General features: G+C 67.3%; 3 protein-coding genes across 10 annotated transcripts; 1 reads left to right on the forward strand and 2 right to left on the reverse strand.

Annotated features, from left to right (window-relative positions):
• Nucleotides 1-2,848: 2,848 nt before the first annotated feature.
• LOC116964286 (rho GTPase-activating protein 9-like) lies at nt 2,849-11,559 on the reverse strand. Of its 8 annotated transcripts, none has more exons than XM_042796920.1 (18): nt 11,516-11,559; nt 9,949-10,297; nt 9,289-9,467; nt 8,076-8,300; nt 7,553-7,630; nt 7,268-7,381; nt 7,121-7,182; nt 6,373-6,460; nt 6,110-6,205; nt 5,652-5,750; nt 5,441-5,564; nt 5,245-5,358; nt 4,195-4,293; nt 4,048-4,125; nt 3,868-3,921; nt 3,656-3,790; nt 3,458-3,563; nt 2,849-3,203 (listed from the first exon to the last, which is right to left on the reverse strand). In XM_042796920.1, the coding sequence occupies exons 2-18, from the start codon at nt 10,247-10,249 to the stop codon at nt 3,023-3,025; spliced, it is 2,133 nt and encodes a 710-aa protein (XP_042652854.1). In that variant the 5' UTR covers nt 10,250-10,297; nt 11,516-11,559; the 3' UTR covers nt 2,849-3,022. The 8 variants fall into 8 exon arrangements, with proteins under 8 accessions (XP_042652854.1, XP_042652856.1, XP_042652855.1 ...); XM_042796922.1 differs by lacking the exon at nt 11,516-11,559 and adding an exon at nt 11,294-11,492; XM_042796921.1 differs by lacking the exon at nt 11,516-11,559 and adding an exon at nt 10,460-10,898.
• A 101-nt stretch (nt 11,560-11,660) lies between these two features.
• On the forward strand, nt 11,661-16,797 carry MARS1 (methionyl-tRNA synthetase 1). The gene is given in 21 exon segments (XM_033003338.2): nt 11,661-11,975; nt 12,057-12,135; nt 12,218-12,352; nt 12,488-12,563; nt 12,653-12,825; nt 12,929-12,997; nt 12,999-13,042; nt 13,187-13,303; nt 13,411-13,614; nt 13,769-13,970; nt 14,087-14,161; nt 14,243-14,413; nt 14,502-14,597; nt 14,691-14,808; nt 15,043-15,256; nt 15,340-15,471; nt 15,580-15,684; nt 15,763-15,946; nt 16,057-16,128; nt 16,352-16,459; nt 16,540-16,797. Coding segments are annotated over 21 exon segments (2,736 nt in total). The 5' UTR covers nt 11,661-11,766; the 3' UTR covers nt 16,693-16,797.
• Nucleotides 16,760-17,933, reverse strand: LOC116964285 (DNA damage-inducible transcript 3 protein). Its single transcript, XM_042796930.1, has 4 exons — nt 17,849-17,933; nt 17,657-17,704; nt 17,401-17,550; nt 16,760-17,306 (listed from the first exon to the last, which is right to left on the reverse strand). Exons 3-4 carry the CDS (start codon nt 17,524-17,526, stop codon nt 16,899-16,901), a joined length of 534 nt encoding a protein of 177 aa, XP_042652864.1. The 5' UTR covers nt 17,527-17,550; nt 17,657-17,704; nt 17,849-17,933; the 3' UTR covers nt 16,760-16,898.
• Nucleotides 17,934-18,170: the final 237 nt, after the last annotated feature.

An 18,170-nucleotide genomic window follows, 5' to 3' on the forward strand; every position in this document is an offset into this window, starting at 1 on the left:
TCGGTGGGGCAGCATCACGCCTCCCCCGCACACAGAGCCCACCCTGACTGCAGGGGGGCGGCCTCCTCTCCAAAACAGCTCTGTGGGTGATGGGGGGAGAAGCTGGGCTTCCAGGGAACTCATCTTTGGGGCCTGTGGCAACTGCAGGCGCTTGTGCAAGGCGGGGTATGTGTGCAAGGGGGGGTGTGTGCAAGGGTGCGTGTGTGCAGGAGTGTGTGTGTGTGAGGGTCCATGCCTGCAGGAGTGTGTGAGTGCAAGGGTACGTGTGCAAGAGTGCGTGTGTGCAAGGAAGTGTGTGCGCCAGAGGGTGCGTGTGTGCAAGAGTGTGTATGTGCAAGGGGATGCATGAGTGCAAGAGCATTTGTGTGCAAGGGGATGCGTGTGTGCAAGGATGCGTGTGTGCAAGGGTGTGTGTGTGCAAGAGCATTTGTGTGCAAGGGGATGCATGTGCAAGCATGCATGTGTGGAAGGGGGTGTGTGTGCAAGAGCATTTGTGTGCAAGGGGATGCATGTGCAAGCATGCATGTATGGAAGGGGGTATGTGTGTAAGAGCATTTGTGTGCAAGGGTGTGTGTATGTGTGCAAGAGTGTTTGTGCAAGGGTGTGTGTGTGTGTGAAAGAGTGCGTGAGTGCAAGGGGGCACGTGTGCAAGAGTGTGTGTGTGCAAGGGGGGCATGTGTGAAAGAGTATTTGTGTGTAAGGGGGTGCATGTGCAAGGATGGGTGTGTGTGCAAGGGTGCATGTCTGCAAGTGTGTGTGTGAAAGGGATGTGCACACAGGTGTGTGTGTGCAAGAGTGCTTGTGCAAGGGGGTGTGTGTGGACAAGGCAGCAGGAGAGGGGCCATGTGTGCACACGCATGCCTGTACCAAGCAGCGTGGCCGTGCACGTGTGTGCGCACACCTGGGCCAGTGCTTACGCCGGGCGGGCGGCGTGTGCACAGGCACGTGTGCGCGGGGCACAAGGACACATTGGCACGTGTGTCCTGGCATGTCCTGGGGGGTAGCGGGTGCCAGAGGGGCTCCCCACTTCTTTCCCACCCCTTTGCTGCACTCGGTGTCTGCGGCCGTCTTCACCCCCAGGTCAGCGTCCCTGGGGGGCCGAGGGGACTCTGCTGCACCCCCTGACCCCAGGGGTGACCCCAGGAGGGTGGGGGGGCGCTGCCCTGGGGCATTTTGTCGCCTGCAGCTGGGGAGCCTGGTGCAGGCGAGGGCTGGGTGCAGGAGCTGAGCTCTACCCGTGCCCTTTGTCACCCGAGGGGTTCTGGGGTGCTCCTTCCCAGGATGAGGGTGAGGGCCGCAGGGGGAAGAGGTGGCGGGGGGTGCCCAGGGCTGTGGGTGCTGGGGTGCTGGGGTGCAGGGCTGCCTGCCCACCACCACCATCACCGCCGCAGACCCCCGGTCACTTCTGCGGCTCCATCTCCCAGGGATGTGCCGAGAACGGGCCAAGCCAGGCTGTGCCCCTCCAGCACCCCAAGCTCCCCTGCGCAGCCCCTGCTCTCCGCGCCCAGGGCTGGGAGGAAGGGGCACGGGGAACCCCTTGCCCAGCCAGCTCTGCCGGGGGGTGCAGGGCTACGGGAGCTGCGTGGGGGTCCGGGGGGACCCTGAGCCACTGCCCCATTGCAGGCAGGGGCCGGGGCGATGCTTCCCCTGTGCCTGGCACGGGGAAAACCTGCCAGCCCTGACACCATCCACACACCCGGAGCGGAGAGCCCCTGTCGCTCCCCGCAGCCATCACTGCTGGCCCCCACTTCCATCACTCTGACTCTGCCTGAGCCTTGCAGCATGAGGCACCCCAGTCCCTAAAAAGCCTCCTCCCCTGGGCCCCCCCCCCAGCACCGCGGAGCCCATCTCCCCCCGGCAAGCAGCCCAACCACTCTTCTGGCTGACAGAACCGCTGCTCCCATCCCAGCTCCCACAGCACCCACCTGCGTGGCTCTGGGGACCCCTCCACCCTCTGGGACCACCCCCAGCCCGGGACGGGACCCTGGCCCCAGGGTGCCTGGGGGGTGGCGAAGCTGTACGGCACAGGCACCAGCCACTGCTGGGAGCCGGGCTTCCCTGCCGCCCCCCCACCCCCCCTGGCACCTGTGGGTGCCTCTCAGCCCCCAAGGAGCCTCTGGATCAGTCCCTGCCCAAAGCAGGGCTGGGGGCCCCCTGGGAGTCCCCAGGGATCTGGCTGTGTCCCCCAGGGCCCTGTGTTCCCCCCACTTCTGCCCGGAGTTCTCAGGACCCTGCCTGCCCACCATCTCCTGCCCGTCCAGGGCCAAGAGCAGATCTAGGGAACCGGTGCCAGGGAACTGGGAGCGGCTGGTGCAACTGGTGAGCCTGAGGGCACGAGGGAGCTGAGAGGGCACTGGGAGAATGCAGAAGCATTGGGCGGTGGCACCGGGTCCTGGCAGCACACTGGCACGGGAACTGGGGGGAACAGGGAGGGTCTGGGGGCCACTGGGAGCCCCAGGGGGACGGTGCTGGTGCCAGGGCACTGTGACAGCCCCCATACCCGCTGCCCATTGCGTCCTGGGGCAGGAGTCCCAGCGGGGCCGGCCACCCTGGGAGCTGCAGGGGCTGGTGGCGGCTGCGGGGGGGTGCAGGCACACCGGGGCACCCCCAGAGAGATCCCCAGCCCCGGTATGGCCAGGTCCTGTCCTGGCACTGGCAGTGTCAGCAGAGCTGGGGGCCCTTCCCGGGGCAGAGGGCTGAGGGCCACGGATACGTGTTTAGTGACTGGTGGAACTAGATGAGCTGTGCTGGCCCTGGGGAGGCGTGTGAGGCATGGTGGGAGGCAGGGGGAAGGGTGCAGGGGGGGCTGCCTGGAGGTCGACGCTCTCGGGGAGGCAGGGAGAGGCTCTTGGAGGCGCAGACCCCTCACCCAGGGCAGCGCAGCAGGGGCTGGCGGTCCCGGGGACAGCGTCTCTTTACTGCAGGGTGGGGGGTACATGGGGCAGGGAGGCCGGGGAGGGGGTGGGAAGGGGCAAGGGCTGGCAGAGCAGCCCTACCTGAGCTGGGGGGCGGGGGGCCAGGCTCAGGGGAGGGCGGGGAAGATGCGCTCAAAGTGTGCCAGCAGCAGCTCCACGGCCTGGTTCTGCTGGGCCATGCCCGCTGCCAGGCTGCCCGGCTCCCGCTCCGGCCGCAGCAGCGTTGGCCCAAACACGATGCCGATGTTCTGGCGTGTCATGCGGTTGACATCTCCCCGCTCCATCACCCTGGGGTTGGCAGGGTGGGGAGTGGTCCCATATCCCTCATCCAGCCCCGGTCCCCCCTGAATCACCCAGAGGCTCCATGTGCCAGGGCTCCATCACCCTGCCAAGCCCCAATCCTCCCCCCGCCTCCCCTGCTGTACCAGCTCCACCTGACACCCCGCCCCCAGCCACCCCTGGGCACCTCATGGCCCATCCAGCTGTGGGGCATCCCCCCAAGACCCCCAGACACCCCCCGCCTGGCAGCACCCTCCCCTTACCGGCAGAGGTGAGCCAGGAGGTAGCGCAGGGTGGCATAGTTGGCAGGGGGCAGGCTCTGCACCAGCTCAGCCACCCTCTCCACCTGCTCCTGGGGGTCTGGCAGCTCTGGGGGGAGCCGCAGCAGTCAGCCGCAGAGGCCCCCCTCTGGCTCCCGCAGCCTGGGGGTGCCCTGGGGTGCACTGCAGCCACGCACTTACTGATGGCTTCGATGAAGGGCTGGAAGAGCCTGTGCGGCACCAGGGGCTCGGGCAGCTCCCGGAGGAAGAGCTTGAGGGCTCCGGTCAGCACGTGGACATCGCTCCACTCGGGCTCTGCCAGGCTAAGCCGCTCCTCTGGCAGCAACGAGGGGGGGGTCAGCTGGTGCCGGGGCCACCCCGGGGCCACCCCCTGCCCGGCTACCCCGGCTGACCTTGGCACAGCCGCTCAGGGAAGACGTAGCGCCCGTCCGAGGTCACAGCTCGCTCTGCAGGGACGCAGGAGGCGTCGCAGGGGGAGAAGCCACCTTCCCCCCCTCCCAGGCACATGCTCCCCGCCCGGTCCCAGTCTTCTCGCCAGCATCCCCAGCCCGTGCCTGCCCCAGGCCCCTCACCCCGGTCCACGGCGAAACGCAGCTTCTGGATCACGGACAGGTTCCCGTTGACCCGGTAGATCCCGTCGACGTCAAGGCCTGGGGACAAGGAGCCGTGGTGGGGGAGGTCGGGGCTGGGGGGGTACCCGCTGGCCCGCAGGACCCCACCTCGCTCCTCGATGGCCTCCACGCAGAGCCGGACGAATCGTGGCACCGTGGTGCTCTCCCGCTGGCACAGGGCATCCAGGCGGCACCCGAACACCTGGTCTGGGAGACGGCAGCGGGGGAAACTGGGATGGGGAAGCACCGGGACGTGGCGGGGGCAACCGGCAGTGGGGAGGGCCCAGAGAGTGGGGGGGGAATACTGGGGAGTGACTGGGGGTGCAGCGGCGGGGGCATGGGGGACATCGGGACCGAGAGAGGCCACTGGGACCAGGAAGGGGTGCTGGACTGGGAGGCACTGAGACCGGTGGGAGCACTTGGACCGAGGGAGGGGATTCTGGGACTGGGAAACAGGGGGAAGGACAGATCCTGGGACCAGGAAGGGATGATGCTGGACTGGGAGGCCCAGGGACTGGGGGAGGGGATTCGGGGACTGGGTGAAAGGACAGATACTGGTGCCAGTAGGGACACTGGTACCAGTGGGAGCACGGGACTGAAAGAGGGGGTTCTGGGACTGGGGAACAGGGGGGAAGGACAGATACTGGGACTATGAAGGGACGCTGGACTGGGAGACACACTGGGACCAGTGGGAACACAGGGACTGAGGGAGGGGATTCCAGGTCTGGGGGATGGTGGGAAGGACAGAAACTGGGACCGGGAGGGACGTTGGGACCAGTGGGTGCACAGGAACTGAGGAAGGGGATTCTGGGACTGGGAAACAGGGGGAAGGACAGATACTTGGACCAGGAAGGGATGATGCTGGACTGGGAGGCAATGGGACCACTGGGAGCATGGGGACTGCAGGAGGGGGTTCTGGGACTGGGGGAGAAGAACAGATACTGGGACCCGGGAGGGACACTGGGACCAGTGGGAGCGCAGGGCCTGGGGGCAGGAACACTGGAGGGGATGGGGCGCAGGGACCCCCTGGGCTCGACGGAGCACTCAGGCACCCTCTTCCTCTCCCGCTCTGGGGCAGAGGGAGGATGTGGGGAGGTTTGGGGGGGCCCCAAGAGGGTGGTGGGACTTGAGGGGAGGTCCCACAGCCGGGACCCTCACCTCGAATGAGCCCCTTCTCCTGCAGGCTCTGGAGCGGGGGCCGCTTGACGATGAAGCGCCTCAGCTTGCTCTTCACCCGCTTCTTCTCCGAGGGGTCGGGGGCACGGGCAGCCCCTGGGGACACGGCAGGCCTGGGGTGCCATCACCCTCACGAAGCCCCGAGGCCAGCTCCCCCCCGGCTGCCCCCCAACCCTACCTGGATCCCCAGCCCCCTCCGTGACCCATGGCACCTCATCCTCGTCCCTGCTGAGCTTCTCCAGGTCCTCGACATCCCCCCGGCGCAGCCACCCCACGGGCGCGTCCACAGGGTTCTCCAGGTCCTGGGGGGGGTGGACAGGGACAGTCTGGGGACGCTGAGGGGGCCGGGGGCAGCTGGGGGGCAACCCCGGCTCCTCCCGGGCACTCACCAGCCAGCGGATGACCCCACAGATGGCCCGAGCCCACTCCTGGATGGTGGCCTCTTGGTCCGACTGCAGCAGGAACTCGTTACCCGTCACAGTGCGGAGCTGGCAGCAGGGGGCAGCAGGATGGGGGGGGTGGCACGGACCTCCAGGGACCCCCACAGGGACCATGGGGACCCAGGCACTGCAGGGGTGCCCTGCTCCCCCCGCAGTGGGGGGCGGAAGGGGTGCCCCTAAGCTAAGGGGGGGTCCCTACGCCACATCCCTCCATGCCCCAGGGGACTGTTAGAATGACACCTCTTTGTCCTGTTTTGGGGGTTCCTGTACACACTGGGCTGTGGGGTCCCCTTCTCCGCAGGCTGCATTTAGGGGGATCCCTGTGATGCACTGATGGTTTTGGAGCCCCCAGGGTTGTACACTTTAGGCATCCCCACACCCCCAGCCCGGGGTCCCACCCCACTCACGTGAATGACATTTTTCTTGCTGGAGAGGTCACGGGCCCAATCCAGGACAGCCCCCCGCAAGTCCACGCTGCTCTCAGGGCGGCTAGTGGCAGGGCACTGTGGGGGCACTGGGCATCACGGGTGCCCTGTCCCCCTTGTTTCTCCACAGCACCCCATATTCCTCCACTGTTCTCTCCCCCGGCTGTCCCCACTGTCCCGCCCATACCTCGCGATGCTCCAGCAGTCCCTCACTGTCCCAGCCCACCCCCATGCCCCCCACTCACCCAGGCAGTGGGTTCCAGCCCCTTGGGTTCCTTGTAGAAGATGAGGCTGTTCCCGGCCAGCACCACCCAGGAGACCCCCCAGCTCTTCCTGGGGGCAGCAGGTGAGGAGCACCCCCAACCCCTCCCCAGCCAAGGCTGGGGGCAGGTTTGGGTGCCCCCACCCCAACAGAGCCCCGCGCAGGCCCTGGACACCATCTGGGCACTGGCAGCACCCCAGATCTGCCCCTTCGCCCCCAGCCTGGCACATCCAAAAGCGTCTTTGTTGGCCAGGGACATGGCTTGTCTGGAGCCCCTCAGCTGTGAAGAGCCATGGGCCAGGCTGGCATGGCCCCCCCCGGCTGCAATTCCTGTCCCCAGCTGGCACAGCCCCGCTAGCATAAACTCCCACCCTACAGGCTGGCATGGCCCCCTGAGCTTTGCAGAAACCCCCTGCTCAAGTGGGGACCCCTGTCTCAAGCCTGGCATGGACCCCAGAGAGGCAGAGACCCCCTGCTTCAGTGCGGACCTCCCCAAGCCTGGCACAGCCCCTGCTGGGACTCCAAACTTGCACAGCCCCCTTCACCAGAACCCCCCCACCCCCGGGGATCCCAGTCTGGCACAGCTCCCTGCACCAGGACACCCTCCTCACCCCTGGGAACTCCAGTCTGGCACAGTCCTCTGCACCAGGAGCCCCCCCCGCCCAGGGACCCCAGCCTGACACAGCCCCCTGCACCAGGACCCCCCCACCCCCCGTGACCCCAGCCCCCACCTGAGCTTCCTGCCCCCCTCAGCGATCTTGGTCCTGTTGAGCTGCCCGGCCTTCTGCACCTCCTGCGAGGACAAGGGACAGTGCTGCCCCCCGTCCCCCCCAGCACCCCCGACATCCCCAGCACCCCTTGACCCCAGAGTAACTCACAGTGGGCAGGGCAGGGGTGCAGGGCAGGGGCTTAGCGGGGGCCAGGGAGGGCTGGGGGGCAGCTGCCCGGTCCTCTGGGCTGTGGTGGGCGAGGGTCTGGCTGTGGCTCAGCTGCTGTTGGGGGACAGTGTGGGGGGGCACAGCCAGGGCCCTCCCTGGTGCTCCCCCATCCCCTTCCCCATGCCCCCTGTTATCCAGACATGCCTTGCCCCCCTCTCACACCACCCAGTGCCCCCCTATCCTTCCTCCTCTCCGGCCCCCTCCCGCCGCCGTCTCCCAGCTCACGGTGTCACCGGGGTCCCCAGCACCCCTGAAGCTCCAGTGTCTCATGGTCCGGGGGGTGTCGGCAGAGGGGGGCAGGCCCTATAGGGGAGACAGGGGCCGGGGGTCAGTATCAGGGGACAGCATGGCCAGGACCTCCAGGACTGGGCCCCACCCAGCAATTAGCACTGGCACTAATTGCCATCAGGGCTGTGCCAGAGTCAAGGGGGGGGCAGTGAGAGGGACCTGGAGGGCACGGGAGGAGTCAGAGGGGGCAGTGGTGGGGCCACAGGGAGGCTGTGGGAGGGAAGATATTGGGGGGATAATTTGGGAGAATTGAGGAGTCATGGGGGCCCCTGGGGAGGCATGAGGAGGATGAGGTGGACATTGGGGAGCACAATGCACGGGCATTGGCATGGCGGGGCATGGGGAGTATGGGGGACAGTGGGATGAATGCTGGTGGGGAAGCGTGGGGACATGGGGGGGCAGGGAGAGATGGGGGGGTGTAGACCCAGCTGGCAGGGCCCCGGTACCCCCCGCTGCTGACCTCCATGACTACCGCCTCCCGCTGCCGCCGAGGGGGTTTCCAGGAGCTCGTGCCTGTCTGGGGGTTGTAGAAGAAGCAGCGACCAGTGGTGGGGTCCAGGTGACGCTCCCAGGTCCCCAAAACCTGCAGGGGGGGCCCAGCCGGCAGTGGGGGCTCAGCCTGGCCCCCTGCCCGCTGCAGCTCCTCCAGGTTGCAGTAGATCATGGCAGCTCCCGGGGGGGGCGACTGGGGGAACAGATCCTAAACTGGGGTGGAGGCATGTGGACACAACCCAGCCCCACGCTGGGCCCTCCAGGCCACCCTCGGATGCACCCCTGGCCCCCCCAGCAGTGATCCCCAGGCCCCCCAGCAGTGCCCCCTTGCCCTGTGGGCCCCCCCCTGCCCCCGCAGCAGTGATCCCCTGCTCTGCCGAGCCCGGATCAGGGTTTTGCAATCGCTTCCCCGGAGCTGTTTGCCACTCTGTGTCCCACCCACCGGCCCCTCCAGCAGCCGCAGCGCCTCCCCCCCCCCCCCCCCCCCCCCCAGTGCTCCCCGGGGTCTGGTGCCCTGCTCCCACCTACCGCCCGCAGTCGCGCAGCACTGGCCGCCCCCAGCCCCCTCCGACTCCACTGCCCCCCCCCCCCCCCCCCACTTCTTCCGCTGCCCCACGGCGATGAGGAAGCAGCGGCACGAGGGCGTGGTTGGAGGGTGTTGGGGTGCATGGGGGTGCAGAGAGAGCGGAGCCGGTGTGCGAGGTTGGGGGGTGCCGGGAGGCAAAAGCAGCGGGGGTACAGTTGGGAGTACCGGGGAGTGATGCAGGGGGGAGCGAGGTGGAGGGTGCAGGTGGGTGATGCAGAGGAGAAGTTGGGATGCAGGTGGACGATGCAGGGGGCGAGGTGGGGGGTATGCAGGAGGGTGAGGTTGGGGAGTGCAGATGGGCCACGCAGGCGGGCGAAGTTGGGAGGGTGCAGGTTGGTGGTGCATGGGCACGAGGTTGGGGGGTGCAGGGGTTGCAGGCAAGCGATGCAGGGGGGGGTGCAAGTGGGCGAGGTTGGGGGCAAAGAGGGTAGAGGGGGGGATGCAGGGGTGCAGGGAGGGGACGCAGGTTGGAGATGTCGGTTGAGGGAAGGAGGGTGCTGGGCTGGGGGGTGTGCAGGGGTGGGAAGCACCAGCGAGGGGCTCAGAGGGGAACGGGGCTGGGGGCACAGGGTGTCCTCTGGGGGCCACCACTCACCCCAGTCCCTGGGGCCAGTGGCTCCTGCTGGGACTGGCACCGCGGCAAGGCCCCCTCTGCCAACTGGCTGGTGCTGATACAGCGGCCCAGGGCGTGTGGGGGGGTCAGCCTGGCCCCCTCAGGGGGGGCTGGGGGTGGGCCACACAGGTCTTCCAGCGAGCAGTACTGCAGCGGCCGGCCTGGAGGGGGGAAGCGAGGAGGGTACCCGCCAACCCAAAATGACACTCTGGGTTGCAGGTGGGGGGGCAGAGACTCCCACCCCTGGGCCAAAACTTTGTTCTCCACAGTGTTCCCCTGCCACCAGTCCCCCCCCGTGCCCCCAGACCCAAGTCCCCAGTGTCTCCCAGTGCCTGCAGCCCTGTGCTCCTTCCACCTCCTGCGCTCCCAGCCCTTTGGCCCCCATTGTCCCTCATGGGTGTCTCCCAGCAAAAAGGGTCCTCCAGCCCTGTCCCCCCCCAGTGCCCCCATATCCTGTGCCCGTAGTGCCCCCAGCCCTGCAGTCCCGATCTTTCCCCGGCCTTGTGCACCCAGATCCACAGCCCAGGGCTCCCGGTGGTATGCCCCGTCATCCTATGCCCCCCAACCCTTTGCCCCTACCTCAGTGCCACACAGCTCCATTCTCCCAGTGTCCTGCCCCCCTGTGCCCCCTGCCCTGCTCACCTGTGCCCGCGGGCTGGCTGGGGAGTAGCGTGCTCCATCTCTCAGTGTCACTAGGCTCCAGCTCGGCCACATAGGTAGCAGGCACGAAGAAGGGCCGAGCCCAGCGCGGCTCGCTGGCCCGTCTCACCTGCCACCAGTCCTCGTTGGCTTTGTGGAGCAGCAGGAACTGCTCGCCAGCAGACATGGCCACATGCCGCCCGTCCTCCGCACGGTATGTGTAGTCGTAGAGGGCGCGGAGCACCACGGCTGGCTCGGCGCGCCGCCACCGCCGCCCCTCCAGCCGCCACCGCCCTGCCAACATCCTCACCCCGCTCGGGACGCCCGGGCACTACAGCCGGGCTCTCGCCATCTGCAGGGCACGGCAGTGGGAGTCAGGCCATGGGCTGTGGTGGAATGGGGCGGAGTGGTGCCATGGGTGGCAGCAGGGACCCGGGACTCATTGGGCAGCGTTATGCCCCACGGCCAGGCTGTGTCCCCACGGCAATGCCCCGTGGCCCAGCTTTGCCCATACCCCAGGCTGTGCTCCACAGATAGAACGAGCCCCACGGCCAGGCTGTGCCCCACAGCCATGGATTCCCCCCCAACCACGGCAATGCTCCATGGTAATCCTGCCCAAAAGCACTGGAGGGTCCTGCTCCAGTTCCTGGTGCTGGGGGAGCCAAGGCCTGGCCCCTGGGTATGGGGGAGCAAAGGGACTGGGGTGCTGGGGCAGCCGAGGCTCGAGGACCTGCAGGAAATCCAGTAGCTGATGCAGCAGGAAGCAGCGAGTCTGCGGCTTCCTAGCGCCACACGGCATGGGGCTGGGGGGTGGTGCTGGGGGCCTCAGCTCCATGGCCCCCAGTCTCCCGGTCCTCACATCACCGCCCTGCAGCCCCCCCAGCCCCTGGTCCATGTCCCACAACCCTACAGCCCTGGGGCTCCCAGACCCTTGGTCCCCATCCCAAGGTCCCCCCAGCCTCCCCCCCCTCCATACTCCCCGCTCCCCAGTCCCCCCACACCATACTCCCTGCTCCTCAGCCCCCCAGCCCCACGCACCCAGATCAGCAGCCCCAGCCCCATAGCCCCCACACTTGACCCGCAGCTGGGGATGCTCAGCGCCTGTGTCGCGGGGCCGGTGGACAGGAGCTGATGCTGGGGGGGGGGGGAGGGGGGGGGCAAGGGGCTGCCATGCGGTGTCGGCAGAGGGTGCCAGGGTCCTGCCTGCCCCCCCCACCCGAGCACTGATGAGTGCAGGGCTCAGAGCCCGCGGCCCCGCTCAGCCCCCAGGGTCTTTCGGCTCCGCCTGCTCCGTGCTGCCGGGGGGAGGCAGGAGGGGGGGTGAGGCGGGAGCAACCGGGGTACTCACCCTGCGCGGGGGTTGCACATCAGCTTTGCCGCGGGGGCAGCACCCCAGCCCGCGGCTGTGTGTGTCCCTCCCCCCGTCCCTGCTCCCCTGCGCTTTCTCTCCCACCGGTGCCTGAGCACCGGCGGGGGGGGGGGGGGGGGGGGTGTTGCGGCTCACCGGGCTGTGCCAGCAGGGACCCCCCGGTCCAGCCCAGCGGGACCCCCCCCGCTGCCCCCCACCTACCTGCTGGTGCCGGGGCGGCGGGGCGGCGACACCCCCCCCCCCCCCCCCCCGGCCATGTGACGGGACGGGATGTCCGGATCCTCGCCGCGCTCCGGGGCGGGACGGGCGGCAGGGGCAGATGGTGTGACGCCACACAGCCGCTCCGTGACATCACGGCCCGGCTCCGCGGCGGGACCCCGGCGGGCCGGCTCCCGCGTCGCCGCGGCGACCGCCGCTCTCGCGAGAGTTGCGCGGCGGGCCGGGACGCGGCCATGCGGCTGCGGGTGGCGGCGGGCGGCCCCGCCGCGCTCAAGGTGCTGGCGGCCGCCGGGGCCGCCGCCGCCCCGGTGCAGCTGGTTTGGGGTGGCCCTTCCGCTGAGGGGGACCCCCCGGCCCCGGCGAGACGGCCCCGCGGCCCGTGGGTGCCCGTCCTGGAGCTGGACAGCGGCACCGCCCTCTTCTCCCCCAACGCCATCTGCCAGTGAGTACCGACCGCGGAGCCCCGCACCGCCGGGACTCCTCCGCCCCAACGCCTCACCCCTTCTTCCCCCGCCTCCCCGAGGTTCTTCTTCCTGGCCCACGGGGACGAGCCCACCGACCTCACCAACCAGTGGCTGGAGTGGGAGGCCACTGAGCTGCAGGTGGGTACGGCGTGTGTCCCCTTCCACGCCCCCCCCCCGCCAGCGGCCTGCCCGATCCCTTTCCGCCTCTGTCTGCTCCCAGCCTGCGGCCTCCGCCGCCCTGTACGCCCAGCTGGTGCACGGCAAGAAGGCGCTGGAGACGGTGGGAGCCCTAGGGAGGTTGCTGGCCCACATAGAGCAGAACTTGTCCAGGAGAGGCACTGCCTACCTTGCTGGGGTGAGTGGAACCGTGGGGTGAGTCGTGGGAATCCCCGCTCCCCGGGGAGCTGAGCTTGCTGCTGCCTGCCCGCAGGCAGAGCCCTCAGCCTGGGCTGGGGCTGCCCCAAGGCCTGACCTCGCATCTCTGGCCCAGGACGCCAAGTCAGTGGCGGACGTGGTTGTGTGGGGCACCTTGTTCCCTGTCCTCCAGGATGAGGCCAGCCTGCCAAGTAAGAGCGAAACGGGGGTGCTGAGGGGGGGAGCATTCCTTGTGTTTCTACGGCTGTGAGATTCATGCTGCTCTCCCCCGCCCCCCAAGGTGGGCTGCAGGCACTCAGTACCTGGTTCCAGAGCATGACAGTCTCTGAGGCCTGCAGGAAAGCTGCTGACTCCGTTCTGATTCCCAAGGCGTTGCTGGAGTTCAAGTCCTACCTGCAGAAGCAGCCTCCGCCCTGCCTGGCCATGGAGAGAGCCACCAGTAACGAGCCTGAGGTGCAGCCCTGGCCCCCTGCTCAGTCCTGGCCCAGGGATGGGCCTCTGGGGGGCTGGTGGTGGCAGGCGTGCAGACCCTCACTGGCACCAGCCTTCCCCGCAGGAAGAAGAAGGTTCCGAGCGTGCCCTGACAGAGGAAGAAATCGAAGCTGCTGCGAATGCCTGGGCCCAGTGGTGCTGCGGCACTGCCCAAGCCCTGGCAGCCTCAGAAACCCGTGTGAGTCCCAAGATGACACTAGGGCTGGCCGTCCCAGACCTCCGAGGGGCCTGGCAGGGGCTCCCAGGCTGGTGCCACATCGTTCTGGGGTGGGATGGCCCCGTTGCTCTTTGTGCCTGCTCTGACTGCTCCTGTCTGTACCAGGCTGCCCGTGGAGGGCAGGAGGAATGTCCTGATCACCAGCGCTCTGCCCTATGTGAACAACGTGCCCCACCTCGGCAACATCATTGGCTGCGTCCTCAGTGCTGACACCTTTGCCAGGTGAGACCTGGCTGCAGGAAAGCTCCTTGGGGCCGAGAGAACATCGTGGGGGGGCTGTCCTGCCCCCCCCCAGCACCTACCTGGGTGTCACGGGCCCCTGCCTGCAGGTACTGCCGCCTGCGGAACTGGAACACGCTGTATGTGTGCGGCACAGATGAGTATGGCACAGCCACTGAGACCAAGGCAGTGGAAGAGGGGCTGACGCCCCAAGAGATCTGCAACAAGTACAACGCCATCCATGCTGACATCTACCGCTGGTTCAACATCTCCTTCGACTACTTTGGCCGCACCACCACGCCACACCAGACCGCGTGAGCGCTGTGTCTCCCAGGGGCTCACATGGAGGGGCCCGTGCTGGGGAATGTTCGGGGGAACCCCAGCGTGCCCAGCTGAGGGTGCTCTGTGGCTCTCCAGGGTTCCCTGGCTGATGGGAGCTCTCCCCCTCCTCTTCCTCTCCTGTCCCAGGATTGCCCAGGACATCTTCCAGCGCCTGTTGGCCCATGGTTTCCTGCTGCAAGACACTGTAGAGCAGCTGCGATGCGAGGCCTGCCAGCGATTCCTGGCCGACCGCTTCGTGGAGGGCACCTGCCCCTTCTGCAGCTACGTGGAGGCTCGGGGGGACCAGTGTGATAAATGTGGCAAACTCATCAATGCTGTGGAGCTGAAGGTGGGACAGGGGTCCCTTGGGGACCACTCCACCCCGCAAACCACACTCCACAGCTCTGCCTGGGACACCTAGCCTCATCCTGGACTCCCTCCAACCCATGTTTTTTCTCCCGACAGAATCCGCAGTGCAAGCTCTGCAGGGGTGTCCCTGTGGTGAAACCCACCCAGCACCTCTTCCTGGACCTACCCAAGGTGGGCTTCATCCCTGGGGGAGTGGGGAAGGGATGGGGGACCCCCTGCTACCACAGACCATCCCCCTGTGTTCCCCCACAGCTGGAGGAGCGGCTGGAGCCCTGGCTGGAGCAGTCCTGGGCCACGGGGGACTGGACGGCCAACGCTCGCTACATCACTCGCTCCTGGATCCGGGATGGGCTCAAACCCCGCTGCATCACCCGTGACTTGAAGTGGGGCACGCCCGTGCCCCTTGATGGCTTCCGCGACAAGGTGAGTCCCACCTGGCCCCTCGGTTGCAGCATCTGTCCCCAGGTGCCCTGCCTCGGGGTCCCCTGCTCATGGATCGCTCTCCCCTCAGGTTTTTTACGTGTGGTTTGACGCTCCCATTGGCTACTTGTCCATCACGGCCAACTACACCGAGCAGTGGGAGAGGTGGTGGAAGAACCCACAGCAGGTAAGAACCTGGTGCTGCTGCAGGGTGGAGGTAGGGACAGAGCTGGATGCCAGCATCCACTGATGCCCCGCCATGCCTCCCTCTCCCTGTCAGGTTGAGCTCTACAACTTCATGGCCAAGGACAACGTCCCATTCCACAGCGTCATATTCCCCTGCTCGCTCCTGGGTGCCAATGACAACTACACCCTGGTGAACCATCTCATCGCTACAGGTACTGAGGGGTCATCAGGGATCGGGGGGTCTCCACACTTTGCCGTTTTCCCTCAGTACTGGAAACAGTCCAGTCTGTCCCACATGGGCACAGAATTTGCCCTCCTTTACTCGGAAGCCCCTTTGAGCTTGGTGCGAGGCTTTGACGGTATCTGTGTTGTGGGGATCTTCCCTGCCTGGGAGAGGCTGGATCCATGCTTGGGCCCCACGGTGGGGTCTCTCCTGCTCTCCCCAGAGTACCTGAACTATGAGGATGGGAAGTTTTCCAAGAGCCGGGGTGTGGGAGTGTTTGGGGACATGGCCAAAGACACAGGCATCCCTGCGGACATCTGGCGCTTCTACCTGCTGTACCTGCGGCCTGAGGGGCAGGACAGTGCCTTCTCCTGGAGCGACCTCATGCTCAAGAACAACTCGGAGTTGCTGAACAACCTGGGCAACTTCATCAACAGGTTCTGGGACACTTCTGGTGGTGGCAGGGGCCATCTCTGTTCCTAGGAGGCTGTGCTCATGCCTGCTCTGTCTCTCTCCCCAGAGCTGGCATGTTTGTGTGCAAGTTCTTTGGTGGCACTGTCCCCAACATGGTCCTGACACCTGATGACAAGCGGCTCTTGGCCCGTGTCACCCTGGAGCTGCGCCAGTACCACCAGCTGCTGGAGAAAGTCCGGTGGGTAAATGAAACCCTGGGGCTGCAACAGGGCTGACTTGTCAGGAGGGCTGGAGGGCAGAGGCTGACCCACAGCAGGCGCTCAGTCCTGCTTCTACCCCCCACCAGCATCCGTGATGCTCTGAGATGTATCCTCGGCATCTCTCGCCATGGCAACCAGTACATCCAGGTGAACGAGCCCTGGAAGTGGATCAAGGGGGATGAAAAGGACAGGTAGGGAGACTGGGGGGTGCAGGGGAGGACAGGACAGGGCTGGGAGCCAGCACTGACAGAGGGTTTCCTGCCCCACAGGGAGCGCGCGGGCACAGTGACTGGTGTGGCGGTGAACATGGCTTCAATGCTGGCCGTTATGTTGCAGCCCTACATGCCCAGCATCAGCTTGGCCATCCAGGAGCAGCTCTGCATCCCCCCCGACTGCTTTGTCCTGAGCCACAACTTCACCTGCACCCTGCTGCCCGGGCATCGTGTGGGCACTGTAGGTGGTGGGGGAGGGAAGGGAGGGCAGGCTGTGCACCCCCAGGACAGCACGTTGGTGGGATGGGGGGTGCTGGCTCCTGCATGGGTGACCCTTCTTCCTGGCTCCAGGTGAGCCCCCTTTTCCAGAAGCTGGAGAATGACCAGGTTGAAGCCCTGCGCAAGCGCTTCGGGGGAGGGCAGGTGAGTCAGGGCGTCAGCACGCCCCTGCAGCTCCTCTGTCTTGGAGATCTCTGCTTTCTGTCCCTCTTCTCCCAAAGACCTTGCTGTAGAGCCCAGCAGAATTCCCTGGCCCTGCCTCGGGGGTGCTGCAGCACCTCACCCCTCCCCAGCATGAGGGGTTTGGGTGCAAAGCTCTGTCTCGGGGCTGGGACCAGGGCTCATGCCCATTTCTGTCCTTCCACAGGCCAAAGAGAACCCTCCACCCTCAGAGCCCCCTCCAGCCCCAGCGACCCCCGTGGCTTTGGGTGACCCCCAGCTGATCCAGGAGCTGACAGAGGAGGTAGCCAAGCAGGTGAGAGGGGCAGGGGAGCTGGCCCTATCTGGTCCTTACCTCCCCAAGCTCTTATCACATCACACCCCCCGCCATCCCAGGGCAACCACGTTAGGCAGCTGAAGGCCAACAAGGCAGAGAAGGCTCAGGTTGACGCAGAAGTGGCCAAGCTGCTGGAGCTGAAGAAGCAGCTGGCGCTAGCAGAAGGCAAATGCCCCGACATCCCTGTGCCCAAGGGGAAGCGGAAGAAGTAGCCCCTGGCTCCCCGGTGCTGGGGAGCAGCCCCAGTTCTACCCAGAGACCAGACTGGGCTGTGCTGGCTGGCGGTTACATGTGTGTAATAAAATGCAAAAACTGTACAGTCGCGTATGGAAGTGGCACCCTCCCCACAGCATTAGTCTGTGCAAGTGGGGCAGTGCCCCTCCAGTTCATGGCCGTCCCGGGGCAGGGAGGGGAGCAGCTATGCCCGGCGGAGGTTCACAATGCGGTTGATGAGGGCGGCCCGGGTGCGCTCCACCTCGGTGCTGAGCTGCCGGATCTCCTCCCGCAGCTGCTCGTTGTGGGCCGTCAGCTCGAGCACCCGCTGCTCATTGGCTCGCTCCCGGCGCTTGGCCAGCTCTCTGCTGGCCGCTGCACTGCTGCACCTCTTCCTCTTCGCCCCGCGCCCCGCACCTGCTCCTACCTCATCCTCCTTGGCACCCAGCTGGGGTGGGGGGCTGCTGCTGGGGGCTGAGCTGGGCAGACCCGGGGGGGCTGCGCTCTCTGGCCCCAGCAGCTCCAGCAGCTCAGCAGCCAGGGCAGCGTCCAGCTCACAGCCCTCTGGGCCACCACCAGCCCCCTCTGTGCCCCACGGCGGGGCCAGCTCTGCCTGCAGGGAGAGAGGAGCAACCAGCCGCGGGTGATGTGTGCTCTGCGCCCCCCCCCCCGCCACTCAGGGGGGCGTTGCCAGCCGCTCAGCTCACCTGCTCGGCCCCCCAGGGTGGGGGGGGTCCACCGGGCTCTGCTGCTGCCAGCACCTCCTGCAGATCCTGGTACCAAGCCTCCAGCTCCCAGCCAGGCCCTCCCGCGGGCAGCCCCCCGGCTGCCATTGTCACCTCCGGGCCAGTGTGGGGCTGGGGGTTTGGGGGGGGGGGGGGTTGTGTTCGTGTAAGTCAGGGCAGGACCCCCCAGCTCCGGGGCGCTGCGGGTGCGGGGAGCCCCAGGGTGCCCCCTCCTTACCTGCTCTCAGGTGTGGTGGTCGATTAGGTCGCACTTTCTCCTGGATGCCTGGGGAGGGAGATGGGCAGGGTCAGGCGGGGGGGGGGGGGGTGTCCCCCGGGGCCCCAGCTCCGGGGCGATGTACGGGGAGCAGCGCGCCGCCTGCCCCGCGCTGGTAGGGAGGACTCTCCCTCCTGGCCCCCCCCCGCGCACCCTCCTCGGCGGCCCCGGCTCCTCGCGGCCCCGGCCCCAGCGCTGCCCCCCGCTCATCCTCGCCCGCATCGTCCCCCGCCGCTCCGCGCCGCCGCCGCCCCGCGCCCCTTTTAAGGGTCCCCGCCTGACGCAACGCTCGCGCCGGCCGCAGCCAACGGGCGCCCACCGCGCCGTGACGCGCGGGGCGGCGGGAGCCAATGAGAGCGGGGGGAGGAGGGGGGGGAGGGAAGGGGAGTTGGCTGCCCCCGCCCCGCCCCGCCCTGCCGTGAGTCACGCGGGAGGATGATGCAACAGCTGGAAACCGGCCCCGCCCCGTCTTAAA

Source organism: Tyto alba, unplaced genomic scaffold (genome assembly GCF_018691265.1).
Source record: "Tyto alba isolate M040663 unplaced genomic scaffold, T.alba_DEE_v4.0 Super-Scaffold_23, whole genome shotgun sequence".
In the NCBI taxonomy this organism is placed as follows: domain Eukaryota; kingdom Metazoa; phylum Chordata; class Aves; order Strigiformes; family Tytonidae; genus Tyto; species Tyto alba.

Coding starts and splice junctions, on each gene's coding strand:
- LOC116964286 (XM_042796920.1), bottom strand. CDS start 10,249: ATGTTGGCAGGGCGGTGGCGGCTGGAGGGGCGGCGGTGGCGGCGCGCC. Junction 8,301..9,288: donor CACTGGCCCCAGGGACTGGG/GTGAGTGGTGGC, acceptor CTGTTCCCCCAG/TCGCCCCCCCCGGGAGCTGC. Junction 3,204..3,457: donor CTCCTGGCTCACCTCTGCCG/GTAAGGGGAGGG, acceptor TGCCAACCCCAG/GGTGATGGAGCGGGGAGATG.
- LOC116964285 (XM_042796930.1), bottom strand. CDS start 17,526: ATGGCAGCCGGGGGGCTGCCCGCGGGAGGGCCTGGCTGGGAGCTGGAG. Junction 17,307..17,400: donor CACCCTGGGGGGCCGAGCAG/GTGAGCTGAGCG, acceptor CTCTCCCTGCAG/GCAGAGCTGGCCCCGCCGTG.